Genomic DNA, 23,061 nt, shown 5'->3' on the forward strand with positions numbered 1-23,061 from the left:
TTCTTCTAAGTGAAAAGTTACAAGTGTTTCTTTTAACTTTTAACAACTGCATGAATAAAAAGATGTGCAATAAATTCCATTGTGAGAATCATTAGTGAGATAGAAAAATGTATGAATAAATGATCTTTTCATGCTCTTGCATGAGTAAGAACAGTTTTAAACATTATGATAACAGCAAATAGCAACTATACTTACTTGAATCCCAGCTCCCTCTGGTACTGTGATCTTCCACACGCAATTCAGATTGTTGTCATAAGGCTCAGGGTAACCAGGAGACAAAATGGTCCCTTTGCGCTTTGTTAAAATTCCACCACAGGGCACTGAAAGGAAATGCATAAGGCAAGAAAAGAAGTAAGAAGCTTCAGAAGTGAGAAAAGTTATTGTAAAAGCTTACACAATGTTCAGTATACCATGGCTGAAAACTTTTTAAAATTTATGCTACATTAAAAAATTTATGTTTGCCTCAGGGAAATAAAATCTTGTATCTCAAAAACCTTCTTTTAAATGACCAAAAAAAAAGAATAAAGAAAAGTTAGAATTATGTCAACTTTTACCTGACAGAATCATGCTCATATTCCCCTTATCTATTTAACCTTTAACAAAGTGAAATCCATTTCCATTTTCTCCTAGTAATCTTATAAAAATAAAGCATTATTTTTAGAGGTTAATAATGTATGTAGCTTGAACAGTTATGTATTGTAATAGTACAAAAGATAAAAAAGTGTAGTAAAAAAGATATATTCTTTCTTAATATTGCTACTTTGTTGTCTCAGTAGCACCAGTCTCAACTCCTTGACTGTTCTCTTTGTTTGTGTGAGTTATCCCATTACAGACTATGGATCTATCATATTAGTAAAGAAATTGCTAAATGCTTTCAAAACTGCACTCATCATATCCATGCGCATGGATTGATAAAAGTGTTATGCATGAAATAGGACAGAGGCATTCAGTGCCATCAAGTTTCTCTTCTGAATGTTCAGCTTAAATTTATCTTGTCTAGATCATTAGATGCTCTAATAGGGACAAAGAATATTACAGCTTAATCTAGATACAGATAATCTGCTGGTATTTAAGAAGTTGAAGAAAAAGATTGATGAGATGGCTTATCAAAACCACTAGAAGCTGATATATCATTTCTGTACCACACTACTAGGTTCTGAATGGATTTCATTAGATAAAAATATGATTTAGAAAATAGGTAGGAGAATGCAACATCTTAATAATGAATACTGTAGCTACATTTTGTGTGGCATATAATTGATAGAATCTGCTGGGAACTACATGGATAAACTAAAGGTCAGTGTCAGTTAAAGTGTTTAAATAATTACTCATAAAAGGATGAGCATACAGAACGATTGATGTCTCCAATCTGTAAGGAAATATTCAAGCATTCACTAGAGTTAAGGCAATTTAATATGGCCATGTCTACCACCTCAATTATTAAACTGATTTAATTCAACGTAATTTTCACCTCATATATATTTTATCACCTTTTTTGCGACAGTGATTTTCACACATAAGGTGGCCTGTAACCTCTTCTCAGTTCAGCTTGCCTAGAGACAGATAGCTTTCTCTTCCACAGACTAAATCATGTATTAAAATATCAATAATATATTGTGGACAGTGGCCAAAATAAGTATTTCAACACTTTCTTGAGATTTTACATCTGAAAAAGAAAGGGAATACATTTGACAGAATCACAGAATCATCTAGGTTGGAAAAGACCTTGAAGATCATCCAGTCCAACCATTAACCTAACATTGACAGTTCCCATCTACACCATATCCCTCAGCACTATGTCAACCCAACTCTTAAACACCTCCAGGGATGGGGACACCACCACCTCCCTGGGCAGCCCATTCCAATGCCTACCAACCTGTTCTGCAAAGAAATACTTCTTAATACCCAGTCTAAACCTTCCCTCGTGCAACTTGAGGCCATTACCTCCTGTCCTATCGCTTGTTACTTGGTTAAAGAGACTCATCCCCAGCTCTCTGCAACCTTCTTTCAGGTAGTTGTAGAGGACCATGAGATCTCCCCTCAGCCTCCTCTTCTCCACACTAAACACCCCCAGTTCCCTCAGCCGCTCCTCGTACGACATGTGCTCCAGACCCTTCACCAGCTTCGTTGCCCTTCTCTGGACATGCTCAAGTAATTCAATGTCCTTTTTGTAGTGAGGGGCCCAAAACTGAACACAGGAATCGAGTTGTGGCCTCACCAGTGCAAAGTACACGGGTAAGATCACTTCCCTGTCCCTGCTGGCCACGCTAGTTCTGATACAAGCCAGGATAGCATTGGCTTTCTTGGCCATCTGGGCACTCATGTTCAGCCAGCTGTCAATCAACACCCCCAGGTCCCTCTCTGACTGGCAGCTCTCCAGCCACTCCTCCCCAAGCCTGTAGCACTGCTGGGGGTTGTTGTGGCCAAAGTGCAGCACCCGGCATTTGGCCTTATTGAAACTCCTACAGTTGGCCTTAGCCCATCGCTCCAGCCTGTCCAGACCTCTCTGCAGAGCCTCCCTACCCTCGAGCAGATCAACACTCCCACCCAACTTGGTGTCATCTGCAAACTTACTGAGGGTGCACTTGATCCCCTCATCTAGATCATCAGTAAAGATGTTAACCAGGAGTGGCCCCAAAACTGAGCCCTGGGAGACACCACTCATGACCGGCCACCAACTGGATTTAACTCTGTTCACCACCACTCCTTGGGCCTGGCCATCCAGCCAGTTTTTTACCCAGCGAAGCGTGTGCCCATCCAAGCCATGAGCAGCCAGTTTCGCCAGGAGAATGCTGTGGGAAACGGTGTCAAAGGCCTTACTGAAGTCAAGGTAGACAGCGTCCACAGCCTTTCCCTCATCCAATAAGCAGGTCACCCTGTCATAGAAGGAGATCAGGTTTGTCAGGCAGGACCTGCCTTTCATAAACCCATGCTGACTGGGCCTGATCATCTGGTTGTCCCGCGTGTGTTGTATGATGGTACTCAGGATGAGCTGCTTCAGGGGTAAATAGTACAATTCTGCTGATTAAACTGTAATCACTGAGAATAAATGAAATATAGCTATAAACTTCAGCTTCTTATTGACATGCAAATTGTGGTTCTATTTCTACGCCTGAAACAGTCTAAATAAATATTATTTATATATAATAGCTGGTTAATCAAATTTGTGTATAATACCTGGTTAATCATATTTTATTAGTATTACCTCAGTGGTACTTAGTCTTGATCTCTATCAGGATTTTAGTATTTTGGAGAAAATATTTTATTTTACTGAAAAATCACTCAGAGTCTACCATGCACCATCAGCTGATTAGCACAGAAGGTAAAAAAAACAGCATAATGCAAAAAATGTTCTCTATTTTCCTTCTTCCACTCATCTAAAACTCTGGCTATGTACTTCTCAGTGCTGGAGTCAATATCATAATGTGTTTTTTGCAGTGGGCTAGGATCATTTTTATTCAAAACCTGTTCTCTGTCAAGAAAAGTAAAATAACTTTAACTCATACATATATTTACTGTTTTGGCTGGGAATGGAGTTCTTCAGAGGTCTTCATCCTCAAAATGAATAGTTTTCAATGTATTCAATTTGCACAAAATTAATGTATAATACAGTCAGTACTGCAACAGATGTTACAGGTGGAAAAGTTTGATGGCATTGCAAAAGCATCTGTGCAAATGATAAGCAGTTTTAATTCATTTATGAACAACTGATTTTTTTCCATATAAAAAAATGAGTCAAACTGTAATAAAATTTAATATGTAAATGTGCCATATTTGCCCTTGACATAAACGTGTAGAAAAATGTACCATTAGAATTTTATCTCTTTACTGTGTGGCTTTTCCGCACAATCACTAGATTTCCAATTGGTGCAAATCAGCTTCATAAATGTCAATGGATGCAAATTAACTTAAGAATTTAACTTTGAGAATTTAATCTTGTATGACTAGAACCAGACAAAGTATATTTTCTGATCTGAAAAATTACTGCTTTTTTTCTGACAACTAATGAAATAGTAACTATTACTAAATCTTTAATATAGTATTGTTCTTTCTAATAGCTTGCAATAGCTTGGAGATCTGCAAGGTGAAAACATTTTAGTCTTGCAAGCAGTCAGAGCACAAACTGATATTTCTGAGTCTTGAATAAGGGACAGCCAAGGACTGTCACTGATGTTAGTGCAGAAGAAGCTAACATATAATTTATAGCATCAGTGTATGTTCATGAAACTCATGAAATGTCACAGCAAGGTTAGAATAGGGGAATAAAATCATAACCTTGAATAAAGAAGAATGTGACTAAAATTAAGCAAGAATAAAATACTGTACAGATGACAAAGAAGGAACACATTCAGTTGGAGAGAATGGTCTACATTTTAGGCAGTAATTAGTTCTATTAAAAACTCTTAAGAACTCACCAACACATGTAGGGAGTGAATCATTCCACTGTGCCAATGCATTTGGTACTGTATCACATCTAATTGCTGTTGACCCATGGAGGATATAGCCTGGATTGCACTCAAAAAGAACCAGTGACCCAACTGCAAATTCATTTCCAATCCTTTTTCCAAATCTCGGTTCAGGCACAGAGCTACACTGTGTTGCACTTGTTCTTGGAACAGCTGCAAACATACAAACAATTGTGGATTCTTAATTTTAGATTTGGTGGAGGAATACAGATTTTGTAACACAAATATTCAAAATGACTGGAAGAGACATTCCATTATTTGTCAGTTAAGAACATTTTCATAATCCCCAAATGAATCTTCACAATACAGGTTGCATACTTTTGATGTCTGAATTACTGTTTAGAAGAGCATAGCACTGATATCCTTGCCAAGATTAAAAGCAATGCATAAAATACACACTGAAACCTTTCTAAAATGGCACTGAAAAGAAATACTACTATGAAATATTCAGCTAATACAGGGTTTAAGAATAACATTTCTGTGTCAGATAGTTATTCACATTTATTCCTGTGGATTTCTAAATGTGTATTCTGACTGTCAGATCAGGATTTAAATTTAATGAAAAAATGAATTGCTGTTGCAGGTATTGATGTCTAAGCATTTCTGTGTTTGACCCATAAAAAGGCAAATAATGTAAACCTTGAGAAGTATCTTAATAACAGTAAGATCATTGATTCATCCACAGGTAGTAACACTTACAGTTATTCATATTTAAATTGAGAGATAAACCAGTTTGAGCAGCCACATAGATCTAATATTAGTCAACCAGATTAGCAAACAGAAACAGCTGCTTTGTATAACTGTCTTCTTAAATTTGGAACCTCTCTTATGCTTCTTAAATTTCCTATTTAATCTTTAAAATACAGATAAAAGAATGGTTCTAAACATTTTTCAAAACATGCAGAAATAGTGAAACTTGTTATATTGTTAACAGGCTATTACTTCCCTCTACAGTCTCAGTCTGTTCCTCTGTTGTTTTACAATTTGTGATGAAAACAATCAATGTACACATTTTTCCAGGTTGTCTCACCTTGATAAACAAAATGAAATCCTTTAGCTGTTATTGGTCCAACTGAAGTAAATCTAACCGTGATCTGGTTACCTGAGCTCAATGGAAGGGATTCACCTACCCAAACAAAACAAATACAAAGCTATCATAACCACTCTTTACTAAATAAGCATTTAAAATACCTGTCAACATCTTTGCAGCTAGAAATAACCCTCCAAAAATCCTGTTCTGCTTCAGTAAACTTTGCAAGATATATGTGATTTCAATATTTTATATTGGCAGTATTACGTTGTCCTAGAAAAGGAGAACTAAAACTCATCACAGTTATTAGGAATGCTTTTTTTTGACTTTACCAAAAAACCCCACGCCAACCACATACCTCTTTTAACTGAGTCAACATGCAAACAATCTATACAATCTATACAATTTTACTTTGCTACAAATACACGCTGCTTTCACTTTAAAATATATAATACCCATTTCAGATTGTTCACTAGGTAAAAGTCATAAAGGCACAGAGTAAGAAGCCCAAAACACTCACTATAATAACTAAATATCAGAAGAAAAAAGCTTAAAAAAAAAAAAAAAGATTCAATTTTACTTCATTTCATTCATTAATGCAAAGAGTTTTGAGTGATTAGGCTTTTAGTTAAAAATCCTGATATCATATATTTGGCTGAATTGAATCTAAGAAAATACAACAATCATCTTTTTCTTTTTTCTCTGACTACACTATCTTTCTAGGTTCTTAAAAAATAAATAACATTTTAATGATAGTTCTATTAAAGGATACCTGAATGAGATCCTGAGAGAGAGGATAACAAAGCTGACTGCAGAGTTGGGCCATCATATACTTCAACTACATCATGGAGTGATGTCTGGAAAAATACAAACTGGCCAAAAACCACTGACCAAACAGCAAGCAGGAAAAGCAAGAGGCACCAATGGCCAAAAAAAGTGGGACAGAATGACAAAGAAAAAACAACGAAAAAGGAGAGAACAAAATATACATTAACAAATTGTTTTAAAAATATTTAAATAAGAAGTGAAATTTATTGATCGATTTATCTGATCACTTAAGTACCTGTCCTTGAGTTTAAAGTTAGTTACTTTTCATACAATTACAGTACTAAATGGATAAAAATGTAATTCTCTCTATATAAAAGAGACAATGAAGGTACACAAAACCATATATATACTTGTTAAAAGATTCTAGTAAGGAGGGAACAAAACATTTTTCTGCTGTTGAATATACTTTCAAATTCTCTGCTCTCCCCCACCCAACACACATCTAAATTTTCAGTTCAATGTCCTCCTTAATAATTCCAGGCATATTGCTATATATTGTGTTTTATTAATTAATTTTGTTGATAAGCCTCTGTAAGTTTTACCTACCTTGGAATGTTTCATTTTTCTTAAGAACGTTAACATTCAGTGCATTTTTACCTTTGTGAAATAAATGAGCTACTGATTCAAAGCAACAGACACTTTTCAGAATACATATACTGAATCACAAAATTTATTATTTTTTAAAATCATGCTAGTAGAACAGCTCCATTCAAGAATGTTATTTTTGCACTTAAGTTCAAAGGTCTGTGCAGCACATTCACATCACAGGTGTTTGCAGTTTCAATATAAATAAAACAATGAAAAAAAATGAATTGTTTGGATTAATTCTGGCCCTAGTACCTACAAAACACTCATATCCTAATTTTATCACCATTAATAGCAATGGAGGGGAAAATGGCTTAAGGTCTATAAAGGTAAAAAGGTGGAAGTAGTTAGGTATTTGTAGGTACTGAAACACCTATAAAGAGAAACAGAACCAGTTCTGGTTCATTATCCAGGTTAGACATTTTGGGATAAATATTCCAAAGTTTTGTTAATAGATTACATTTGTTTACCATATGGTCTATAATATCTTGATCAGGTATGTTTTGTTATAAAAGATGAAGCTAGGCACCTACAATTCTTTCAATTTATACACCTTTAAAGCTTTAAAAAGAGTGTATTACAAATGTGATGTCTTCAAATTGTTGACTTTTTTCCTTTTTTTTTGACTGATTAAAAAAAAAAAAAGGCCATTCCACCTTACCAAATCAGGATTTTATCATGCCCTCTTTGCAAAAAGAAAATAAGTCAATTTTTAAAAATCTCTTTTTGAAGGGAAAGACTAGATGTTATATTTATAAAAAGTTCAAACAAAAGGAGTTTTAAAATGTCTGTGAGACACTTTCAAAATTTTTGTCCATTTTTAGGAGGAACTATAAGTGATATGCCAAAATATCTCCATCATTTTTCCTCCGATCTCCAGAAAATGAAACATTTGTTTTTACTAGCTCTACTCATTTTAAAAATAGTATTTAACTGCATCAAAGTCTTCTCTTTGGTGTTGCTAAAGGTAACTAACAAACAATTCAGCCAATTTTTTCTATCACATTTGTACTTTTATCAAATCTTATTTTCATATTCAGTGAATTTCATTTTGCCAATGAGCCAAGTAAAGTTCCTTGTGACTTCCACTGCTATTTTCCATTTCAAATAAAGTTGCAAACTATGTATGGAAAATTCAGGCAAGTGCTGAGGCATAACTTAACAAGCACACATAATTATTATCAAGAGCTCTATTCCGGGAAAACTCTAAAAATAGAATTGATAAGCTATATTTGTGTTGTAATGGGTTATTATAAAATATTTATACAGCAATTATACCATAGAGTGAGCCAAATTCAAAGGCCTGTTTCTACATTTCGTAAGTATTTCAAGATTGTTGCTGCCTCCAGCTTTGTCTTAAGCACCCTCCTGTCTAAGAGTATGACACTGAAGAATGTGAACAAATCTGTGACTTAAAATTGGTCATTTTGGAAAAAGAATTGTCCACATACCATTTGTGGTAACTGTTTTTTCACTATCAGTTGTTTACTTCTTAATAAAATACAGGTAAAATCTGAGAAGGTAACCAAAAGATATCATTGGCTTGCAATCAAACATATTATGAAGAGATTTAAGGGATTAGTATATCTGACACATCACAAAGCACTGGCAAATAGACCTACTGACAGAAAGTGGTTAATATGAAACATCAGCAAGCTCAAATAAGGGGTTTTGAGTCCACAGTTTTATGATAAATTTTAAGTTTCAGTGAATCAAGCTGCTTCCTCAAGTCAGGCAAGAGTATGGTGCAGCCAGTAGTGGAGATAGAAAATAGATCGTCTTCCTTCCTCTTCCTGTGCCAGGATACTTATTTTTTATTAAATCAACTGTTAAAAATTTTAGTAGATCAGTGACTGATACCTGAGCAGCTGACATTATGTCACAAGAAGGGAAATTCTGATTATTAGAAAAAGTGCAGTTCATTATTTCTGTGTTTTCTGGGGGTTGTTGTCTACCCCATTTGGCGTGTGTTCATTCTGTTTATTTTCTAGTGTTTGAAAAGAATTTTCTTAAAAACAAATAATAACAAAAATAATTTGAAGACACTGCCAAAAATATCTGTTCTGAAAATAACAAAAATTGGTAAAATATAAATGCGAGTATCCAGTATAATCTGCCCTTGGGAAACTCATTAAAAATTATTACCCAGTCCAAGTAAAGATCAAATCATGTTAACTGAAGAATTTTGGGGGTGATGCATTTTTTTAAAATGATGGATGAATAAGTATTCTCTAAAGAATTAATCATTCTCAGTCATTTGCTATCCCCTGCCAACTATCATGAAAGACTGAAAGTCTCCTGTCCAAACTTGGCATCCAAAGTTGGGTTGCAAATTATTCCTGAATTTGTGTTCATCTTGGCCTTCATTGCTTTTTAGCAATGCTATTTAAAAATAATGTATCTTTTTTCTCTGTATTTTGTGGCTTAACATTTTGCTTAGACATTTAGGTGTCTTTTATTTTACAAGATCAACAACGCTAGGGTATCCAAAGAAGCTTTTCTCTTGGAATTTTTATAGTTACAACACTAATTCATGTATTTCCTCAAAAATAAACCAAATACGTTCCGATGCTTTTTATACGTTTTCATGTGGATGGGTTTTTTCTGTCAAAATTCCAGGCAAACTGTAATATTAGTACTGTCATTAATTTAGAAAATTGAGAGAATCCATTAATTCAAAATACAACACAAGCAAGCTCCATTTTAACCAGGCAAGAGCTAGACAAGAGAACTTTCCACACCTTTAAATACCTAAATGTTTCTATGGCCTTCATCACTGTAACATCTGGATACTTTTAATGAGTTTGGAAAGCATCTAACAACAGATGGAATTGGCACAAAATGGTTAAAAACTTCATCAAAGAAATATCAGTTTCTTTTTTAAAGTGACACATAAACATGTATGGAGTTTACTTCTGTCTTTTAATTGGCCTGTTTGAAAAATAAGAAAAAAATACTGGTATAATGTAAATAATTTAAATATTAGATTAATGAATAATATTCTCAGTATAATTCCTATCACAAAATCAGATAATAACGGAGACTAGAAGCCTCCAGAGATCATCTAGTCCAGTCCTCTTGCTCAGAGAATGGTCATTTAGAAGAGATTGCTCAGGCCCATGTCCAGTCAGGTTTTGAATGTATCCAGGGATAGAGACTCCATAACCTCTCTGAGCAACCTGTTCAAACGTCCCATCTCCCTTACACTAACAGTTTTTCTCTTTTGTTTAAAGGGAATTTCTGGTGTTTCAGTTTGTACCTGTTGCCCCTTGTTCTGTCACTGAGCTCCACTGAGAAGTCTGGGTCTGCCTCCCTTACTTCCTAGGTATTTGTACACACTGATGAGATCCCACTGCACTTTCTCTTCTCCAGACTGAACAGTCCTAGCTCTGTCAGCCTCTTCTTATATGTCTGATGTTCCAGTCCTTTAATCATCTGCACTGCCCTTCACTGGACTCATTCCAGTATACCCAAGTCTCTCTTGTATGGGGAGACCAGCACTGGATACACCACCCCAAATGCATCTCACCTGTGCTGAAGGATCACATCCCTCAGGCTGCTGGCAGTGCTTTGCTGAATGCATCTCAGGATGCTGGTGGCATTCTTTGACAACAAGGGCACATTGCTGGCTCATGTTCAACTTGGTATCCATTAGGACCCCCAGGACCTTTTCTGCAAACCTGTTTTTCACCTAGCTGGCCCTGAGTCTGTACTGGTGGACAGGGTTATTTCTTAGCTGCAGACTCTTTATTTCCTGTTGTTGAACTTCATGAGCTTCCTGTCTCCCCATTTCTCCTAGCCTTTGAGGTCTCTCTGAATGGCAGCACAACCGTATCATGTATCAGACACTCATCCAGTTTTGTATCACCTACAGACTTGCTGAGAGTGCACTCTGTCCTATCATGCAGGTAATTTATGAAGATATTAAATAATACTGGCTGCAGTATCTCTCTCTGGGGTACACCATTACTGACTGACTTGCCAGCTATCCTTCATGCTGCTGACCACAACACTTTGAGCTTGGCAGTTCAGCCAGTTTTCAATTCACCTCACTGTCTGCTTATCTAGTTGGTACTTCATCAATTTCTCAGTGAGGATGTATGGGAGAGTGTTGAAAGGCTTGCTAAACAACAAGCTAAACAACATCCAGTGCTCTCCACTCAACCACCAAGCTAGTCACCTTATTGTTAGAAGGCTATCATGTCTGTCAGGACTGATTTACCTTTTGTAAATCCATGGTGAATACTTTCAATCATCTTCTTGTCCTTAATATGTTTGGAGAAGGTTATCAGAACTATTTGCTCTACCATCTTCCCAGGTATAGAGGTGAGGTCAACTTGCCTATAGTTCTCTCAATCCTTCTCCTTGCCTTTCTTGAAGTTAGGAGTGACGTTTGTCTTCTTCCAGCCCTTGGGAACCTCCCTCAACCATCATGACCTTTCAAAGGTAACTGACCTCCCTCAGCACTTATGGATGCATCCCATCAAGTGCCATGGGTTTGTGTATGTCCAGTTTGTTTGAGTGCTCCCTCACCTGGTCTTCCTCCAAGTCATCCCTGCCCTAGACTTTTCTCCTAGTCTCAGGGGTCTGGGATTGCTCAAGGCTGGTTTACCAGTAAAGACTGAAGCAAATAAGACATTTAATAATTCAGTCTTCTCTGCATCCTTTTTCACCAGGGATCCCACGCCATTCAAGAATGGACCTACATCTTTCCTGCTCTTCCTTTTGTTGCTGATATCTCTGATACAGCCTTTCATGTCCCTTTCCAGATTCAACATAGATGGATTTTTGGCTTTCTTAATCCCGTTTTTGCAGTGGGTTTCAAGTGTCGCTAGTCCTCCCAAGACATCTGACCCTTCTTCAACATCCTGGACACTTATTTTTTATGTTAAAGTTTTATGAATAGCTCCTTGTTCATCCATGCAGGCCTTTTGCCACCCTTGCTTGATTTCCTGATCATTAGGATGGACCACTCTTGAACTTGGAGGAGGTGATCCCTGAAAATTAACTGAATGTCCTGGACTTCTTATCTCTCCAGGGTCAAGTACCATAAAATTCTTCCAAACAGACCTGTTAATTCCTGTCACTTCTGTCCCAGTAAAGAACTAAACCCAACTCAAAAGTCAAACCTTTACAGATAGCATATAATTGCCATTAACACTGTACTGATCAAGTTATATTTACCTGAGTAAAATATACGCTTATGCCAGGTATCAGAGCTAAAGAAACACTCTGAATAATTTATATGGGTATCAGTAGAATAAGATGAGCTGTCTTTCCTCACCCTAGGTTTCCCATTCACATCAGTGGGATATTTTGTGTGCATAATGATTTATTGAACTCAGAAAACTCTAGTGTAAAATCAAGTCCATTACTGATGTAATTCACTTGCCTTTAAGATATTACCAAAGGGACTTAACATGGTTTAAGCATTGTTAATACATAAACTGAAATGTGCGTTTCATATAAGCCCTCCTGATCAAGCCTAGACGGTTGCTTCAAGACTGAATGAGCACTTATAATGGTAGGTCTTAGTAACTGTCACTGATAAAGGAGGATCAACCCTATTAATTAAAATAGGGCCCAAATTACCTCTGTAATTCTTAATATACATATATATCTCCAATCAGGAACTATTTCAGAACAGGAGTAAAAAAATCTGTTTCAGTATGGGAAAGATATACATGGGCCATATCATGGTTGTTATTTTCTACAGTAAATCACCATTTCTCTAGTACTAAATCAGTTTTGAAGAACTGAAAAAAAAAACCCAACAAACCAAAACCAAGATAAAGCAATCCATTTGTTATGAATGATAATTTTAAATTGTGCTTGAGCATAGTGTTTTAGATAAATCTTTTCTACTATATTTAAAATAAGTTTCTTCTGATTGTGAATGAAAAATTAAGGTGTGCAGGTGTGTGACAGTTGTGGTATACACACAGGTCTTGTTACAGAGCTAGAGGACTTCCTCAGAATATGAAGTTACTCTGCATAAGCTAACTTCTCATAGTTTCAAACAGGATTTCAGTCATCAGACTAAATAATCTTTTCAAAAGAGCATTTTGCTCACAACAGCATGGAAATTTTATTTCACAGTGAAAAAAAAAATGATTCTTCAGCTCCACTGATGATATCCTCTCTTTGCTTACTATTTAGCTGTGATGTTTTTCCTATTAGGTCTTGAAAAGGAATTATAAGACCATATTTAAATTTTTTTTGAGGGAAAAAAAAAAAGTCATTGTTCAGAAGCTACAACCTTCTTTAAAAGACAGGGAAGGAAATCTCTCACTAGATAAATGGTCTCTGTGGTGACTAAAGATAACAAGTACACACTAAGAAACAAGAAATGCAAACTTCTCATGTATCGTAACTCCCATGTCTGGAGACCCCATTCACTGTGCTGAGTGGTGGATCATGGCCAGTCAGCTAAATGATAAATGACAATGGAGAAAAGCCATGCTTTATATAAGCGAGATTCGGGCATAACTAAAGAAAGCAGAAAGCAGTAAAATATTGTGTAAGATTCTCTCTCAATGAAAAAGACTCAGCAAGGCTTTACAGCTGATCAGATTAGGTTTGTCAGTCAAATGATCATCAGATAAGAGAAACCCCAGGAATTCTTCACAAAATCAGACAACTGCATTGAGATCTGACTACACTAGTATGATGACAATCTCTCTAGCTTTCATCGCATGAGTTTCAGAAAATCTTTCATTTTTTTTCAGGAAAAGGAGGGGAGGAAAGAAATTTCCTTTCTTTGTGAGAAGTAGGATATCATTTACATTTTTCAGTTCTTCTACTGTTTCCTGTTGATGTCACTTTCAAGACACCTAGAACTAGCCATGGACTAGCCTTGAAAAAAATAAAATGCATGAATGAACAGCAGAATATCTACATCTAGGAGGATTTTAAAGTTAAGGTCTGTTATTTATTCATATGAAGTAGCTTAACATTCATGTACTGGAAGCCAGAAGTTTTACATAAAATATTTTAATCATAGAAAGTGTGTTTAATAAACTCACTGTTGCTAAAGGTAGAAAGGTTTATTATAACCTATCACTGTCTTACCTTATGGTGAAAGGAGAAAAATTACTTTTAATATATTATGGAACAAGTCAGGGGCTACCTACTGTTACAACTTATATTTGCCTCCTCCTGCTGGAAAATAGCCTTCCTTTGTGAGTAATCCCTTTGATTTAAGCATTTAGCTTAATAACAAGCAGCAAAGAAAAAATGTATGAAGTTTTCCTTTGTATTTAGGATGAATTAGCAATACACTATAATGATGGACTGACTCTATTTAAATTAAAGTATACTCATGTAGACACCAAATAAACTGATATTCACCCCCTTTTGCCTGAGAAAAATGTCCAGTAAAACTGCAAGATAACTTGAATGTATGTTGAGCTCTTAGAAGAGAAACTGTATGGTAATCACTGAGAAAGTTTTTGAAGGGAAAGACTGAAAGATGACATCCTAAAGAGATGATCTTACAGAATTCATGCATATAGGAATATTGCTTTCAGTAAGGAAACTGAAATAAATTTTGATCAGCTTGCATAAACAAATTGGAAGATCTGATCTTGTATTTTTCAGTGAAATACTTCAGTTTGACATAACAGTATCTCTGAGTTAGCAGTGTTACTATTATTCAGTTTTTAAATGAAAATAGTAGCAGAGGGTTTTTTTCAAAGTTTCTCTTACATTTCCAAATGTTTGGCTGTCTGCCATTACTGTTAATACATTAAGTCTACTCTGTGTCTGTAGCAGTAGTATTTAGTGATATCTGTTAGATTTCTCTGTAATGGTTGACACTTCTTAGCATATGCTATAACAGGAAAAATATTAATTGTTTGTGAATACAAAGTAGAGTCCTTACTAGTAGTATCCTGTTGGGTAAATCTCAATTAATTTCAAATCAAATACAGAATAAAACAACTGTCTAGTGTTCATGAATTTGGAAGCAATAAAAGTGAATTCTAACAGTATAAGCCTCTTGGGTGCATGCAGACTACAAGTCAAAATAAGGCTAGTGATGGGTTTATGTGTAAACCACTAGAAGAGGTATTCTTACTGACATGAGCAAGGGTAAAGAACTGCTTGAATGACTGAGCAAATGAAAATGAATTAAGTCAATATAATGTTACAAAAAATAATCAGATATAGAAATAAAAAGAAAACATAACTGAAAATTAAAAAATGCTAAAGATGTCAAAAGATAAAAGAAACATATATAAATACAAAATACACAAAAATATACAATTGTATACATCTTCAATAACTACTGTAGCTATAGATTACCCTTACACAAGTTTTCCAAAGTATAAAAGTGTGACTATAGAACACAAACCTACAGAAGCCGTCAAATACAATTAAATTGCATTTCACAAAATCACAGAATCATCTAGGTTGGAAAAGACCTTGAAGATCATCTAGTCCAACCATTAACCTAACACTGACCATTCTCAACTATACCATATCCCTAAGTGCTATGTCAACACAACTCTTAAACACCTCCAGGGATGGGGACACCACCACTGCCCTGGGCAGCCCATTCCAACGCCTAACAACCCGTTCTGGAAAGAAATACTTCCTAATACCCAGTCTAAACCTTCTTTGGTGCAACTTGAGGCCATTACCTCTTGTCTTATCGTTTGTTACTTCGTTAAAGAGACTCATCCCTACCTCTCTGCAACCTCCTTTCAGGTAGTTGTAGAGGGCGATGAGGTCTCCCCTCAGCCTCCTCTTCTCCACACTAAACACCCCCAGTTCCCTCAGCCGCTCCTCGTACGACATGTGCTCCAGACCTTTCACCAGCTTCGTTGCCCTTCTTTGGACACACTCGAGTAATTCAATGTCCTTTTTGTAGTGAGGGGCCCAAAACTGAACACAGGAATCGAGGGGCGGCCTCACCAGTGCCGCGTAGAGGGGTAAGATCACTTCCCTGTCCCTGCTGGCCATGCTATTTCTGATACAAGCCAGGATACCACTGTTCTTCTTGGCCACCTGGGCACACTGCTGGCTCATGTTCAGCCAGCTGTCAATCAACACCCCCAGGTCCCTCTCTGACTGGCAGCTCTCCAGCCACTCCTCCCCAAGCCTGTAACACTGCTGGGGGTTGTTGTGGCCAAGGTGCAGAACCCGGCATTTGGCCTTATACAGTTGGCCTTAGCCCATCGCTCCAGCCTGTCCAGATCTCTCTGCAGAGCCTCCCTACCCTCGAGCAGATCAACACTCCCACCCAACGTGGTGTTGTCTGCAAACTTACTGAGGGTGCACTCGATCCCCTTGTCTAGATCATCAATAAAGATGTTAAACAGGAGTGGCCCCAAAACCGAGCCTTGGGGGATACCACTCGTGACTGGCCACCAACTGGATTTAACTCCATTCACCACAACTCTTTGGGCCCGGCCATCCAGCCAGTTTTTTACCCAGCGAAGCATATACCCATCCAAGCCATGAGCAGCCAGTTTCACAGGAGAATACTGTGAGAAATGGTGTCAAAGGCTTTACTAAAATCAAGGTAGACAACGTCCACAGCCTTTCCCTCATCCAATAAGCAGGTCACCCTGTTGTAGAAGGAGATCAGTTTTGTCAAGCAGGACCTGCCTTTCATAAACCCATGCTGACTGGGCCTGATCATCTGGTTGTCCCACATGTGTTGCGTTATAGTACTCAGGATGATCTGCTCTATCAGCTTCCCAGGCACTGAAGTCAGGCTGACAGGCCTGTAATTTCCTGGATCATCCTTCCGACCCTTCTTATAGATGGGCGTCACATTGGCCAGTTTCCTATCTGTCGGGACCTCCCCGGTCAGCCAGGACTGCTAGTAAATGATGGAAAGTGGCTTGGTGAGCACCCCAGCCAGCTCCTTCAGCACCCTCGGGTGTATCCCATGAGGTCCCATAGACATGTATGTCAGTGTGATGCAGTAGATCACTGACAATCTCCTCCTGGATTTTGGGGGAATTGTTCTCCCAGTCTCTGTCCTCTAACTGAGGAGGCTGGATTCCCTCAGTACAACTAGTCTTGTTATTAAAGACTGTGGCAAAGAAGGCATTAAGCCCCTCAGCCTTTTCCTCATCACTCGTTGCCATGTTTCCTCCTGTGTCTAGCAGGATCCAGGATCTCCCTGGTCTTTCTTTTGCTGTTGAAGTACTTATAGAAACATTTCTTATTATCCTTGACTGCTGAAGCCAGATTGATTTCTAGCGGGGCTTTAGACCTCCTGATTTCTGCCCTGCATAGCCTCACAGCATCTCTGTAATCATTATGAGTTGCTAGCCCCTTCTTTCAAAGGCTCTAAACTTTCCTTTTCTCCCTGAGTTGCAGTTCTGGTTCTTAAAGCTCTCAGGTGCTGTTTTCCTCACCTGCATGCAGGCAAAGAAAATACCTGATCCATTCTCTCATCTCAAAGACACAAAAAAGCAGGAGCACACAGATCTAGGTCTGAGCTGTAAGCCATACTCTGCTGTTCTTCCTTTGTTTTTCTTCTGTAAAGGAAGTGTTGACTGAATACATGCTGGCCTGTCCTCTTTCTTGTTACTGTATTCCTCCATTCCCAGAATAGGAGAGGGAGATGGGAAATGCTAAATCTTCTCATGTCTGAGAAGAAGAACTGTTTATCTGAATGTATGGAAAGACAATAAGAATGTGTTTGGGGAGAGGAGATGGGGCAGTTAGAAACACTAGAACCTCAGAATGAGGAAGCCAAATGAAGTTGCACAGGAAAAGCTACATGCATATTTCCCCACAACTGGGCATAATTCCATATTAAATAGGAGAAAAGTGAGACTCAGGCCTTTTCCTGGAGCTGGAACAGGATCGAACACATTTCTTGCTTGCTCCTAAAATCAGTGAAGTTGATTACATTACATAAATTATCATTCTCCTCTGGCTTCAAACCTCAGTCTCCCTTTCTGCTTCTCCCTTTCTGCAGCTCACATCCCTCTCTCCTGGCCTGACTGGTGAAACCATTTCTGGATCTGCAACAGCACAATAGTAGAGGGAAGAAGTGAAAACAGTACATTTTTATATTATGTTATATTAATTACAATATAAACTATTTGCAGTAAGAATAAATAATACTAGTATGTTGCTTCTGCTATGTAATACAGAACCCCAAAAGAAACCTCACACCATCTTTTCTCTATATTGATTTGTTTCAATTTGATTAAACTAAACAAATAATAGATGCTTGAATTTCAAACAGGTAACATTGGTTTATTTACCTCTACAGACAAAACCTGTATCTTACCATTTTGACTACTTTGAAAGCTCTAAAGATTGATTGTATACCTAAAATGTTGAATTTATCTCATTTTGCCTAAGCTACATAAAAACTTAGATAGTTTTTCCTGAAGTGGAGTGAGTCATGCTTTGGAGGGGTTTATCTTTCTCCATTAACTAGAGTGAGAACCTGGGCAACTAAAGTAAACTAGATATTCAATTTTTAGGTGGCTGAAGAAAGCTGAGATGAACCTTATCCATAACGTTTAGACCTTACAGACATAATTTATTCTTCTTGTTGCCTTACAAAGCAATCTTAAAAAACTGACTGTAAACTGAAGACCTGAAATTATATCTCACTAAAAAAAAAAAAAAAGTGTGTTAAACAAATGCGGTTTTACCTATGCACAAGCTGACTTGTTATAACATGTCAAGCGTCCACCAATAGAAAACATTAGTTTCACCCAGAGTATACATTTTGTTCTTTTTTTTAAAGAAGGAAATGACATATGTTGTGAAAAGGACAAGGGCAGAGTTCTAGAAGATATGTTGCTTTTTCATTTAACATCAGTATCAAAGTATTCAATTGTATACTGACACAGAATTTGCCTTTAATGACATTTATTATCTCATATATTCTTTTATATGCGTATATGTAATTACTTTTGAAAGTGGAAGAATAAGACTTCACCAAAAATTGCTTTAAAATATATAAAATCAATGACCCATTCAAATACTAGTCATTTACATTAGGATTTCCTTCAGTTAATGAGATTCAACAATTATAATGAACAGTAAATATTCAATACAAAATATGTCAACATATCTCTAAGACAAGAAGCGCTAAACTATGACAGGCCACTGGTGCTACAAGTTTCCAGTGCCTTAACTGGCATGAAGCAGGGTTGCTTCTAGCCATCAAAGAACTTCACAAATGGTTAAGTAATGCTTGCTTAGCTGTGTCTTATTGTTATGTTGATGTATGTTCTTGTTACACACAGATCACATTTAGCTGCTGCTTTAAGGACAAGTTGTGGGATATAATTTTATCCAATCTTAAAGCATACAACATGTAAAACAGTAATAGTTAATGAAAACACGCTTCATAAATATTATTCATTCTGGTATTCTGTTCAGTATGGAGAACATTGACTATACTTCCAGACAGAAAACTGAAAGAATCAGAAATGGATAATAAGTGATTTGCTCAATGTCAAAACCAACCAAACATCACATATTGAACTGTTCAATGCCAACCTGTGTGTTCTTTCATTTAGTTTCATTTAGTTCCTATAAATTAAGGGTACAAGAAGAACACTTAGAAAAACATACAGGATAATAGTGTGGCCAAAAGAGGGAAAACGCAAATAGTGTGGCCAAAAGAGTGAAAGCTAGCAAAAAGTACAGAAGAAAAATACATATACAGAACAAAAATAAATTACAAACCAAGATAGAAGTGTATATACTAAACAGAAAAGAAGCAACACTACTACATATCTGATGAAGATGATTTTTTTCTAACAACTGTGGCATGATGGCAAACTTTTGAATTCTTTACGGCTTATCTTTTTTCAATTTAGATGTTAACACCACATTTAAAAAGAAAAAGGCCTCTGTTCTTGTGATATATGCTTAAGACTTACTATTTTTTTTCTGATTTTATTTTTGAAACGTCAGTCTCAAAGTTTTGAGTGAAAAATATATGTTTTCCTCTCAAATATTACCAATGGTATTTCTAAACCAGGGAAAGGGGGCTGAAATGATAATACAGCCCACGTAGAACAGTTTCTCAAAAAATATAGATGGCTATAAGCAAAACTAAGAGTGAATGAAAAACCCAGACCCAGAGCACTGACTAGAGTGAGAATAAGAAATTTAGAATTGATTTAATCTGAAAAAAAGTTGCATGGAAAATCCTACTCATAATTTAGGTATTATATTGTTTGATGTAAAAGTACACCATAGTTTCAAAATATCCCACGGAAACACTTTTATCATTAGATGTGCAGACATTTTCCTATATTATTTCAGTCCTACATGTAGTCTTTCTTAATAACTGTGGTAGGTCTTTGGTCACTAGTAATGTATTTTAATTAGGTATTTTTCTGCTATCTAACACAACACATCTTAAATCTGTGATAATGCCTCCCAGATCCATTAGTGATTAATGTATAAACCTAACTAAAACCAGAACAAGATAATTGTGTTTCGTATCTACTTTGCACATGCTGTGTTTTCTGAGGTTGTTTTACTAAGTCAATTGGCAAAACTTGAGAGCTTAAACTTCTATAACACCAGATAACTTATTGCTACTCATACTAAGTGATCCTGCAAGATGAATAATCAGGTCCTTAACTAGCATGGGTTTAACTTTATAACTATATTGGCCAAAATCACTATGACATGTTATAAATTAGAAAGCTTTTATCCCCTATTTCCATGGAGTTACATTACATGACATTTCTATGCAATAATTTAGGACACAAGTTAGATTTTTTGTTTTAAGGAAATTATGCATATGTTAACTATGAATAGAACTTAATTTCACAATTTCCAAAAAGCAGTCAATGATGTATTTCAGCAAATGCTGTTTTAAAGGAAAAAAATTCACATAGTTTAGGAAATTTAGGAAAATAACAGTACGTTTAGGAAATTTAAGAAAACAACAGTAGGCATAAATAATTTCCCTCATGTAGGAATTGTGATTTTCAATATATTCTTAAACGATTAAAAAACAAATGCAAGTAACAGTTGCAAAATCTATTGATGGCATTAAGTTGTCAAAGAAGTAAAAGCAAGAACTAACTGAAAAGTTACAGAAAGGCATCATGGTAATGAATGACTAGTGATGCTAGATGAAATTTATTGTAAAGTACTGTACATGAGGAAAAAATAAACCTACTTTATATTCACAATGATGGGCTTTGAATTAGCTATTAACCACCTGGGACTGAGATCTTGAGGTTGTAACAAGTAATTCCTGTGAAACATCAGTTCAGTCTTCAGTAGTGATAGAAGGGGAATAAAATATTAGCAGTTATCAAGAAAAGTGCAGAGAACAACAAGGAAGTATAACATATGTGAAAATCCGAGGTGCAAGGGATAGACATTTTGGTCTGCCATCTGCAAAAAACATGACTGAAATTAGAAAATATATAGAGAAGTATGAACAGGATAATAGCAATTATGTAATGTACTCTTTTGAGTCATGAATAGATTTGAATCCTTCATTCTGAAAAGGAGATTATTAAGGGGCAAAAATGATAGGAATCTATAAAATCATGAGATGTATGGAGAAATTGAACAGGGAATTATTTTTACAGTCCTTTCAAGTGTAAGAATTGGAGAGCGTCAAGTGAAAAAAGATAATAACACATTTAAAAATGGGATTGTTTCCTACACAATGCAGGGTTAAGGAGTGGAAGTGTTTACTATAGGATGTCATAAATGTTAAACCTAAATGGACTAAAAAAGCAGTTCTGTAAATTAATAGAAGAGGAACTCACAAAGAGCTACTAAAAGGTACTATGTATCGATCAACAGCTCCTTCAGCACAGCTTGATGGAGACTGAGAAAGTACTTCTGAGAACCATCAGTAAGCATTGTCCTAAGATTATATTTAACCTGGATTGCCACATTTCTTACTGTTAAAAGGACACTGTGTTGGGAAGACTCTTATTTTCTGACCTGGTATTATGATGATTCTTATGGTCTAGGTCTATGGCTTCAGAATTTGAAGTTATTAAGACTGGAAAGTCTTGATTTAAATACTGTAAGCAGTGGAAGTACAGCATGTATTTAGGCAAATTATTCCATTTTCCAGTACTTTTATTGTTTTAATTTGTTCCCTTCTGTGTATTCTTGATTTATTTAGGTCTAAATTTTATTCAGTATGCACCTAAGTCTGCAGTCTTCATGATGTTAACATGAATACTGTTATACTCAATTTCATCTGTGATGATACATACAGTGATTTCTAATATAAGTATAAGCATTGTTTTTTAACAAGTTTTATTTTATAAAGGTATCAAATTTCAAAATATGAAATTATTCCAATTCTATTATACATACCATAGGATATTATGTTCTCTAAGCAGAAAGGAGTATGCACTCAACTGAAAAGAATGGCATCAAAGAAGTTTATACTCCATTTTATATTAACTCATTATATATGCATATTAGTCACATATGTTGCAGGTAGCATAACATCATTCCATAGTTGACTACACTATTGACAGTCTTAATTTTCTGAAATGGTTTTAGAAAATCCAGAAGGCTTTGATCTTAGTAAATGGCAATTTATAAACATTAAAAATGGAGACCTGATCGAATACATTAAAATATGTTACATAGAATACATATAATTACACTTTGAATTGTTTTCTCAACCAGAAGGTTCAATCTACTTCAACGATTTTTCTCTCAGCAAGAAATTAACCTTCACTGCTGGAAGATCAGATTATTATATACTTTTCAGAACTATTGGTTGACAGTTTATTTGAACTGTAAAACTTCATAAAGAAATAAAAACAGTTCTTAGATGCTTATTTAAAATTAACTGTTTTCTTTGTGTTCCAAAGAAAATACCACTATTTTTAGAAGTCAGTTTTCACCTTTTACCCTCCATTCTTACAGCTTTCTATTTAAAATTCTAGCTTCAAATCTACTCTGAGGGGAACAGCAAGAGAGAAAAAGTATCTGTTCACCTCTCTGAAAGTCCATCAGTGAGAAATCTAAACATAGTAGGTGAGAAAATAAATTTTTGAAAGACATCATTAATACCATTTTTATTACTCAAACTAACTGTAAGCTTTTAAAAACCAAAATTATTTTTCTGCCTTATAAAATTGCATTACATTTTACCAAATAATAGAAAAATACTGTCCATCTCCATATACTTTTTGTTATTGAAATACTCAT

The 23,061-nt window shown here is 35.9% G+C and overlaps 1 protein-coding gene across 2 annotated transcripts in view; it reads right to left on the reverse strand.

The window, feature by feature from the left end:
- Positions 1-23,061, reverse strand: part of CSMD3 (CUB and Sushi multiple domains 3) — a 759,152-nt gene that overhangs the window by 142,273 nt on the left and 593,818 nt on the right. Inside the window, exons 33-36 of one of the 2 annotated variants that reach the window (XM_074886745.1) lie at positions 6,269-6,382; positions 5,497-5,592; positions 4,416-4,619; positions 196-320 (exon numbers count right to left, since the gene is read on the reverse strand). In XM_074886745.1, the coding sequence (XP_074742846.1) occupies positions 196-320; positions 4,416-4,619; positions 5,497-5,592; positions 6,269-6,382 (539 nt within the window). The remainder of the gene's footprint in view (positions 1-195; positions 321-4,415; positions 4,620-5,496; positions 5,593-6,268; positions 6,383-23,061) is intronic. The other variant, XM_074886756.1, reaches the window with a different exon arrangement.

This window comes from Strix uralensis, chromosome 1 (assembly GCF_047716275.1).
Source record: "Strix uralensis isolate ZFMK-TIS-50842 chromosome 1, bStrUra1, whole genome shotgun sequence".
Taxonomy (NCBI): Eukaryota; Metazoa; Chordata; class Aves; order Strigiformes; family Strigidae; genus Strix; species Strix uralensis.